The sequence below is a fragment of the Ochotona curzoniae genome, unplaced genomic scaffold (assembly GCF_017591425.1).
Source record: "Ochotona curzoniae isolate NIBS_2020 unplaced genomic scaffold, NIBS_Ocur_1.0 contig_4792, whole genome shotgun sequence".
NCBI lineage: Eukaryota > Metazoa > Chordata > Mammalia > Lagomorpha > Ochotonidae > Ochotona > Ochotona curzoniae.
Genome location: NW_024466389.1, coordinates 13,622,929 through 13,633,437, shown reverse-complemented (window position 1 = coordinate 13,633,437; position 10,509 = coordinate 13,622,929). Strand labels below are relative to the sequence as shown.

Here is a 10,509-nt window from a genome sequence, read left to right as displayed (position 1 = left end):
GATAGACAGAGGGCATCTTCTGAGTCACTTGCTAAATGGCCACAGAGCCAGGAGCCAGGAGCCCCATCCCTCTCTTTCACGGGGGTGTCAGGGGCTGACGTATTTGGCCCATCCTCCATTACTTCCCCAAGTACGTTCAAAGCAAGCTGGACCCCAGGCACAACAGCTGTGAATGGTGTAGTCTCCATTACGAGACACAGACACTGCCAGATTAACGTGCTAGGCGCCAACACCAGTCCCTGTTGGATTCCGTTTTGATAAGAATCCCTTCTTGTCCCCATCTTCAGTGTGTGACACTCACAGAGGGCTCCAGGAGCCCTTCCCCAGAGTGACCCAGCTCCTAGGGCCACATCACGCTGGGTCTGCAGCAGACCAGTCACCATCCCTCCTTCCCAGCTGGACTGTGGGCTTGACTGAGGTTGGGCCACTTTCCTCTGACCCCAGCCCCGTCACAGAGCGTAAGTATGTGTTCACATCCGTTGAATTGCTCATAGGCTTTCTAAATGCAAAGGAAGTCATGGAAGGAACCATACGTGGCATAGTGCATTAAGCCACTGCTTGCAGAGGCAATATCACCTGTTGAGTGGCAGTTTAAGTCTTAGCTGTTCCATTTCTGATCCTGAGAAAGCAATGACAGATGGTCCAAGTACTCGGGCCCCTCCCACCCACATGAGAGAACAGGATGAAACTGTTGACTCTGGGTTCGGCCCTGCCTTGGCCTGGCTGTTACAGGCATTTGATAAGTGAGACAGCATGTAGAAGATTACTTTTTCTCTCAAATGATAAATACACCTTAAAATAGCAATGAAGAAAACATCTTAAAGGGTTAGTGTCTGAGAGAAGGCATTGGGCCTAGCGAGTAGGATCCCTCTGTCTCGTTTTAGAGTACCTGATTTGACACGCTGGCCCAGCCCTTGCTCCAACGTCAATGCAAAGGCAGCAGGGAGGGACCAAGTGCTTGGTTCCTGCAACCTACATGGAGACCTGGGTGAGTTCCAGCTCTCAGCTTCTGCTTCGCCTTGGGGTGGGCATTTGGGAAGCCGCGAGCTGACAAAATTAGATTCTCTCTCTCTCTTCACTAAAATAAAAATGAATAATAACTTCAAAGTCTTTTCTGAAATAGATGTCCCAAAACTGTGGCCAACATTAATACTCAGAAAGAAAGAAAGAAAGAAAGAAAGAAAGAAAGAAAGAAAGAAAGAAAGAAAGAAAGAAAGAAAGAAAAGAAAGAAAGAAAGAAAGAAAAATACGATTGTCCACCATTTTAGGTTAAAAGAATGACTCACTTCCACCTCAGTGACTTTGTAAATGAGAATGAACTTGCTGACAACATGTGATGAAGAAAAGCATGGCCACACGGGTCCTTAGCATTGTGACAAGAGAGCTGCAGCGCTGGCATCCACGACAGCCGCCGGGGGTCCGCTCCTGTGCAGCACCGCACGCGTGCCTGTCGGTGTGACTCCCCGCCCTGCACACAGGCCTCTGCCTTGAGTTGCTCCACTCAGCTGTGGACTCCCAGCCCCGGCCTGCCATGCCCAGCAAGCCAGTCGCTGCTTCCTGAACACCTCCGCCATGCACATTTCTCTTTAAATAATGACCCACTTCAGAGCAGGACCCGTAGCCCCCTCTCTCTCAGAACCTCCTCTGATTAAGGAATGAATGAATGATACTGAGTGAACAAATTAACACAGCCCTTCTTCGTCTGCCAGGCAGTGGAGGCAGAAACCCCAGGTCCTCCCACTCTACCACGAGCCTCCCAACCAAGGGGCAGGTTCAGTTCTCCACGGGTGTCACTGTGTGCTGTGCCTGCATGGAAAAGCCACTGCTCTCTGGGGACTCTATCCTGGGGGACATGCTTGCCCTGTTGTCCTGGGACTGCATCAGTGTCCACACTGGAAGTCCTGGGCCTGAGAACCCTCATCCCAGGAAATCCAACAGGGTGGTCACCCCATCATGACCCCTTCTCCCTGGGCCCCAGGATTTTCATGTCCTCACATGAGAGGCTGCCTCTGGTCTCATCCCTGCACATCAGCGCTCAGATCTCAGGAACAGGCCAGAGGGGAAGAGGCAATGGAGGAAAGAGACCCAACTCGGGACCTGCTGAGAGATATTTATTCTTTATAAAATAATGTGGGCTGGTTACTACCGCCTAGGTCTTGACATTAGTGGCTCGCAATGGTCTGAAAGAAATCGCGGAGGGAACATAAGAGTGGAGTTAGCGTCACAGATTCTGGAATCAAAGCAGCTGGGGTCAGCTCCCAGCCTGACCACTCACCCCTGTGTGACCCGAGAGAGTGAGTTGCCCTCTCTGAGCCTGTTTCCTCCTCTAGGGGAAGTGATGCCCCCACCATCCCTACCGCTCATTTCACATCTCCTCCACCAGGTGGCAGTGTGCCTCCTGTCCTCCTTGAAAAGTAAGGACTGACCAGAGGACACACTGAGAAACCCTAGCTGAATGAGAAACGCAAAGCTCCACCCAAAGCTTGGGAAGTTCTGGGGCCACACAGAGCAGAGCACATCCCTACAACCCTTGGGAATGTTTCAAAGACCCCTCCCCCACTACCCTGCCAGGATCCCTGCAGTCCCTCACCTGGATCTGCCCTTCCTTTCCTGTCCCACAGCCCCTCTCAGGAGAGCCCCCACCAGGAAGCCCTCCTGGCTGCCCAGTCCTCACCTCTTCAATCCAGTCATTGAAGGCTGACACACGCGTGAACACCGTGGGCTTCTTCTCTGTGTTGCAGCCACGGGAAGAACCAAAGCTGACTATGCCGTTGACTTCCCACTTACAATTCACTCCGGGGCAGTTGAGGGGTCCTCCAGAGTCACCCTGTGATGGTCAGAGGAGAGGGACTGAGCCATGTCTCAGCTGGAAGGAATTGTCCCTGACCTGGGGTTGCAGACACACCCACACTGCTGCACCTCTCCCAGCCTCAGGGCCTCAGCTGGCCAGGACCAGGGTCTGTGCTACCACAGCTGCTGAGCAGGAAGGGACCCACACAGGACCTCAGCACAGCCCCTGGCACAGAGGGAGCCCCGAGAGACGCCAGCGCCCCCTGCTGGCAGCACCTTCCCTGCTGACTAGGAGGACTCAGCTCCCACAGCACAGTGGTTGAGGATCCCTGCAGAGCCCAGAGTGGGTGACTGAAGGTGGTGGTGCGAGTGTCCCTGCTGTGCTGCTGGGGCAGGCTGAGCAGGAGGAGGGACAGTGATGGTCCCAGGTGAGGGGGCCTGTGAGCTGGGACAGCAGTCAGTGGTGGGGCGGTGGGAAGGCTATACTGACTTCCTCTGGGTCCTGTCTGGAGCCTGCCTGGGGCTGGCAGGGAAGAAAGCTCCTCCACATGCATGGAGATCACAGAGGGCACCCAGGAGCCTTCCCACCTGGGCAGGTGTTCAGTGACTCACGTTGCAGCCAGAGACTTCATACCCGCCGGCACACTCCATGGTCTCTTTCACAGAGGAGCCCCACCAGTCTGGCTGGGAGCAGTGTGCGTAGTCCACCACCGGCAGCAGCCCCTGCTGTAGCTTGTCAGGGAGAGGCCCGTTAGCTGCAGAGACACAGAGCAATGAGGAGGAGGTGGACAAGTGGACACTCTGATTTTTTTTTTTGGCCTGACAGGGACCTGTTCCAGCAAAGTTCATCATCATGCACGTTCTTGGCACCAATCACTCCCAGCCTCTGCCCCAGGGCCCTGTCTTTCTGTCACTGCCCCTCCTTAACCATCACATACTGTAGAGACGACCCCAGCCAGTGACGTAGCATTCTGTTCCATGGGGCAGGATGTAGCCAGCAGGGGGGAGGCAGGCGGGCTGGACTTCCAGTGTGAGCTCAGCGCTTTGAGACAGCTTGATGAGGGCGATGTCATAGCTGCAGGAGGAAAAAAAAAATCCAAGTCAGGTGCCCAGTGGGTCTTGCTGCAGGTGTTTCAGGCATTCCCTGTGGGGAAGCATCTCCCCTCTTGCCCACATCCACTGTTAAGGCCTTTGGAAGACTTCTTGGCCCCTTGAGCACATGACAACACTTGGCCTTGAGCCCTGGATGTCCCCCTGTGATCCCACACTGTAGCTGTAACAGAATACCCTGGAGGGCTGTGAAACGTTTAGCATGGACATCTGGCACTGCGATTAGAGGCTGCAGCCCACAGTGCCTGTGCCAGCTTTGTTTCCCATTCCAGCTTCTTGCTTATGCATGGCCTGAAGTCGCAGGTGATTGGTCAATTGCTTGGGTTCAAGCAACCCACTTGGAAGAATCAGAGCAAATTCAAGAATCCTAGCTTCAGTCAAACAGGTGCAATAGACAGAAAAGTTTTTTCCCTCTCTCTCCCTCTTCGTCTCTCTCCTCTCAATGCTTTTTAAATAAACAAAAATAAAAAGTAAATGTTTTCAAAACTCTGCAATCTCAGGGCTCACTCTGGTTTTCTGAGGCTGTGTCTGGCCAAGGCTTGAGGTCAGATATCTCTCATAGGTTTCCAGGAGACACTAGTGCCATTGCCCCACAGACAACGCTTTGATACACTGCTCTAAATGCTGTCACTCAGGACGTCTGGCCTGGATCTTACTTGCCTCCCTACTGCCCCAGGAGTCCTGTGAGCATGGACCAGGATTTCCATCACTGTAGAACTTTTAGGAGGATTCTGCACATCTGTTGATCTCATCAGAAAAGGCAGGTGCACACACAGGTGAACACTGAGCAGGGCCTCCCTGCCCTTCACCACCACCTTGAAGCCCTTCTGCAAGGTCACCTTGACAAGTGGACACCTGAGTCCAGAGCAGGGCACTCACTGCCCAGGACACTCAGAGAGGCATGCCCACAGCCTGACTCTTAGTCCAGTGCTCTTCCTCTACCCACACAGCCAGGAACCAGGCTGTGCTGGAAGAACCTCTGCTGAGCACAGTACACCATGGACTTGGAGAAGGGACCTGCAGGTCCTGGGTTCCAGGGACACTGAGCCCAGCAGCCCTGGGGTGCTTCCTGCCTCTCCCTGGGCCTGCTGTCCCCTGTGCATGGAGGGGTGTTGATGCTGCTGGTCTCTGTAAGAACTGGACCCAGGTTGTGCAGCGTCCCCCATGATCCCTGGGAGTGTCCTAGATGAGCTGTGTGTCATGGAGGAAAGAATACAGGAGCCTGATGCCAGGCTGGGTGCTCACTCACCCACAGGCCAAACAATTGGAGTTCCATCGTGGGTGCACAATGAAGTCACCAGCATTAATCAGGATGGCCTGCTCAGGTCCCTCCGGCTGAGTCAGATCGTATTCGCCCAACACCACCCTGTACGTCCTGGAACTCCTGTCAGTGGAGAAGAAGTCAGTTGTGCTTAACTGGTCAATTTCCCAAAGCCACCTGCTTCTCCCAGGCTCCCTGGGTTTCATACACGGACATAGACCAGGGCAGGGATGGCGGCAATAAGAGAACTCACGAGTAGCAGTGGGCGGCAGTCAGGACCCAGCCGGGAGAGATGAGAGTCCCTCCACAGGTGTGCCGCCAGTCCCCATTCAGGTACTGCAGGGAGACCTGGTGGCCCGGAAAGAAGCAGTCTGAGAAGTCGGAGCCCCCAGGGAGGGTGGTTGTGCAGGTTGTGCACTGCCCATCTTGAGAGGGTGCCACTCACACGGAGAGCAGCCCCCTCTGAGACATACAGCACACACCCTGTGCCAGTGCTCGAGGCGTGGTGCTATCATTTCCTTCTAGATCACTCTGATTCCTTGTCTCCCCACCCCAAGCCTGTGATCTCTGTGCACCCCAGCATTCTCTCTGCTCTCTAGAATATCCCCAAACCTCTGTCTCCTAACAGCCCCTAAGACCTTCTGATCTCTCAGGCCCCATTCTCCTGCACCTCAGCTCTTTCAGGATTCATGGACGGCTGAAGTACGACTCACTCCGACCCTTTTGCCTCCCTTCTCACGTCCTGCTCAGTCAGATCTTCAAACCTGGAGAGCAAGGTTGTCAAGCTACGGCCCCCGGGCGCAGGCTGGCTGTGGTCTCTGTGCACACAGATGCTGACTGCACACAGGTTACTTGCTTCTGCACGGATGCTCTCTGGCTGCTTTCCTGCTGCTATGGCAGGGCTAATTCGCTGCTGGAGAAGCCATTATGCTTAGTGAAATAACTAAGTCCCAAAAAGAAATGCCAGGTTTTCTCTTAAATGTGGTTTTTAATGTATAACACACACACACAAAAAAAAAAAAAAACATTAGAAATGAAAGGGTCATCTTTGATTTAATTTTTGTTTTTAGTTCTTGTTTATGATATGGACTTTCTACCTTTTATTTTTTAATATTATGCACTAAGCCTGTGACTGTATGTTGGATTGAAAACTATGTTTTGGGCCTGGCACAGTAGCCTAGTAGCTAAAGTCCTCACTTTGCATACACCAGGATCCCATATGGGCACAGGTTCATGTCCCAGTGGCCCAGCTTCCCATCCAGCTCCCTGCTTGTGGCCGGGGAGGGCAGTTGAAGATGGCCCAAAGCCTGCACCTGTGTGGGAGACCCAACCGTTGCGGCCACTTGGGGAGTGAATCAACAGACGGAAGATCTTCCTCTCTGTCTCTCTCCTCTCCATGTTTCCGATTTTCCAATTAATTAATTTTTTTAAAAAAAAAAAGAGGGCTCAATGCGGTAACCTAGTGGTAAAGTCCTCGCCAAACAACCACCGGGATCCCAAAAGGCACTGGTTCATTTCCCAGAGGTGCTGCTTCCCATTCAGCTCCCTGCCTGTGGCCTGGGAAAGCAGTCAAGGATGGCCCAAAGCCTTAGGACCCAGCACCTGCATTGGAAACCTGGAAGAAGCTCCTGGCTCCTGGCTTAGAATCAGCTGAGCTCTGGTTGTTACAGCCACTTGGGGAGTGAATCAGTGGATGGAAGATCTTCCTCTCTGTCCTTCCTCCTCTTTACATATCTGCCTTTCCAATAAAAAAAAAATAGAATAAAATTTTTAAATGTGTTTGAAAAGTATGTTTTTAGAAATGTTTTAAATAAAAAAGGAAGGAAGGAAGGAAGGAAGGAAGGAAGGAAGGAAGGAAGGAAGGAAGGAAGGAAGGAAGGAAGGAAATTATAAAGATGAACAGAAGAGGAAGGAAGTGTGGGTCTCTGGCTTGAATTGTATCTGTGGAATTTGTTCTCTTTATATTAATACAAATTTAAAGGGGATAAAAAGACCCTGTGACTGACAAGGCTACAACAGCCACTCTCTGCTCCTTCACTAGACATTCTTGCTGACCTGCCCCAGAGAACTTTCTGAGCTATGGAAATCTCCCTTCTGTCCATGGTGTTAACTGCTGACCACAAGTGGCTCTTGAATGTTGGAACTATGGCTGGCATTTAGAAACACAGTTCTTGTTATTATTTGGTCAACTTAACTTTAAACACCCACGTTTATCTAAAGACTATCCTACTCTCCAGCACGGCTGTGTTCACCCTCAGAGAAGTCCTGCACAGCCCTGAAAAAATGTCCTCATTTTCTTGTTGCTCCAGACTTCACAACTCCGTTAAAGTAGAAATGAGTCCCTCCAATCTCCCTCCCTAAATATGGTACCTTATTTCTTCTAATAATGTTCCAATCCTTGAATTAAGTCTGCCCTATCCCCAGATTTCACTTTTAATCTACAGATAGAACAGAAAGGATGTGAATTGATCAGGCAAAATAGGGACTGGAAAGGGAACCATGGGGTCAAGGCTGGAGACCTTACAATCAGCACTTGGCATTCAGAGTCCACTGTGGGATCAGTACAGCTGGTGGGGCTCTCACCTGCCAAGGCCAGCTGTAGGGCACTGCGTCCTCACCATTAACCACGCGGCTGGAGGGGTTGTAGGAAGGCTGGTCAGAGCCTGAGGCTGGAGAGGACAGGAGAGGCGTCAGTCACCAGGTGGCCCCAACAAGGAAGACGGACAGGAGCTCAGTCCTAGCTGTGCCACAAATGGGCTGTGTGAGCCCCTTCAAGCCACTTCCCCTCTCTGACTCAGTAGCCACATGTAAGCAGTGAACAGTGGGATTAGTACAGGGGTTTGTAGAGTCCCAGGATTCCAAGGCTAGAGATAAAGATGCAGCCTCTGTGAACTGGAGGACTGGGGAACATGACGCTTAGAACAGTGCCTAGCATTCGGTGAGTCTCTTCAGAGTGACAACAGCTGTCAGAGTGAAGGTTTACATTGGACATTTGGTGCCATTGGTATACCTACGTGAGACACCTACATCCCATATCAGACTGCCTGGATTTGAGTTTGTGCTCAGCTTTCCCCCTTTCTGCTAATGTACACCCAAGGAGTCAACAGTGGTCGCTCAGTTACATTGAGCCCTGCCACCCACTGGCTCCTGAGTTTAGTTGCCCACCCCCAGCTGTTGCAGGCATTTGGGAATTAACTAAAGAATGGGATGTCTCTGTAATCCTCTCTCTCTCTCCTATACAAGTAAAATACATAACCAAGAAATGTCATTTAAAGAGTGGAAACTTCAGTCAGACTGCATGGATTCAAAGAGAAGCAGGGCGCGTTGATCAAGCTGGACCTTACTTCTCTGTGGTCCGTTTCCCCCTCCGCTGAGTTAGTCCAAAAAGTCCAAAAAGCTATGATGAGAATTGCATGAGATCACATTTTTAAAGATTTGTCTTTATTAGAAAGTCACAGAGAGGAGAAGAGACAGAAAGGAAGATCTTTCGTCCAATGGTTTACTCTCTAAGCGGCCACAACAGCCAGAGCTGAGCCAATCCGAAGCCAGGAGTTCAGAACCTCTACTGGGTCTCCCACGCGAGGGTGCAGGGTCCTAAGGCTTTGGCCCATTCTCGACTGTTTTCCCAGGCCACAAGCAGGGAGCTGCATGGGAAGCAAGGTTGCCTGGATTAGAACTGGCACCCATATGGGATCCCACTGCTTGCAAGGCTAGGACTTTAGCTGCTAGGCTACCACGCCAGGTCCAAGATCACATTTAAAAGCACTGTGAGCATTCTGCCTGGCATATACTAGGCACATAGCAAATGTTGTCTGTTGCCAGGATTGTCAGCAAAGGCAGGCTATTTGGGGAAAGGCCCTGAGCTGCAATATAAAGATAAGCCAGGAAAACAGACCAGGATAAAACTGGACCATAAGCCTTGAAGACAAGTAGAGGCAGAGTGAATAGAAAAGTGTACATTCAGCAGAGAAGTGGAAATTCCATCCCCATTCAAGTCTAAGCACAGAACCTGACCTTAACCATGAGGCTTTGTTCGTTGCCCTCACTGGGGACTCCCTTCACAGCCCTTGGAGCTGCCTCCAGTCCTTCTCCTGAGCTGGCCCATGCCCTGCTTCTCCCTCTCCTCTCCTCCCCAGCATCAAATTGAATGCCCAGTGAGAATGCTCCTAGGGAAGCAGGTGCTGGGATCACAGGTCCAGGATGGGGAGCAGATTTCCGGGCTCCTGCCCAGAACAGCACAGGGAGCACAGACTGCGGCTGAGGCTTACCCAGGGCCACAAGGAGGAGGGAGCTCAGCAGCCAGAGCATCATGTGTTTGAAGAAGTGAGGGAGTCATGGAGCCTGGACTCTAATATAAGGCAGAAACAGGTGGAGGGGACCAGACTGGGCTCCATCCCCAGAGCAGGTGGTATAGCACCAGGTTTCCCATGGTTCAAGGCCACCTCCCTCAGCCACTGCAGATGAAAGAGCAGCAACCAATGGAAGCACCCAGTGTTTCCCGAAGCATGCGGCTGCTCAGGTGGCATTTTGTGGCTAACTGATAACAAGGGAGCAGGATGGAAAATTGGCATCAGAACAAAACATCCTCATCAGGAAAGAACACAGGTGCTGGAACCCTCAGGCCTGGATTCTCATCCTGCTGTGCCAGCTCCCAGCTCTAAGAAATCAAACACGCACCTTCACTTCTGAGTCAGATTTCCCACTGCTAGTGTGGAATCAGTATTAGTATCTGCTGAATATCTTTATCTACCTTGTCTATTTTGCTGCTGAAATGTGGTCTTTTTACGTTTTATTTGTTGGAACTCTTGTTGAATTGACCACTATACCTTTGATTATAATGAAATTTTTTTAAACTACCTCAAAAATAATAAATAAAATATTAATGTAAAAAGAAAAAAGATTTTAAAAATTAACATCTAGAGCAATGAGATTATTTATGTTAATATATATTCAAATCCAACTCAATATAGAGATCCAGGTAAGCATGTTCTGGTAGAGACAAAATGAATATAGACATGATATAGGGCCCAGTGCAATAGCACACTGGCCAAATCCTAGTCTTGCATCCTCTGGGATCATATATAGGCACCAGTTCATGTCCCAGCTGCTGTGCTTCCCATCCAACTTCCCACTTGTGGCCAGGGAAATCAGTGGAGGATGGCCCAAAGCCTTGGGACCCTGCAACAGCATGGGAGACCCAGAAAAAGCTCCTGGCTCCCGGCTTCAGATTGGCTCAGCTCTAGCTGTTGACAGCCATTTGGGTAGAGAACCAGTGGATGGAAGATCATTCTCTCTCTCTCTGTAAATCTACCTTTCCAATAAAAATAAATAGACCTTTTTTTTTTTTT

General features: G+C 50.9%; 1 protein-coding gene across 1 annotated transcript; it reads right to left on the bottom strand.

Moving 5' to 3' along the window:
- Positions 1–2,162: 2,162 nt before the first annotated feature.
- LOC121161398 (chymotrypsin-like elastase family member 3B) lies at positions 2,163–9,472 on the bottom strand. Its single transcript, XM_040987729.1, has 8 exons — positions 9,430–9,472; positions 7,745–7,830; positions 5,415–5,509; positions 5,150–5,284; positions 3,729–3,865; positions 3,403–3,545; positions 2,675–2,827; positions 2,163–2,180 (listed from the first exon to the last, which is right to left on the bottom strand). The coding sequence occupies exons 1-8, from the start codon at positions 9,470–9,472 to the stop codon at positions 2,163–2,165; spliced, it is 810 nt and encodes a 269-aa protein (XP_040843663.1).
- Positions 9,473–10,509: the final 1,037 nt, after the last annotated feature.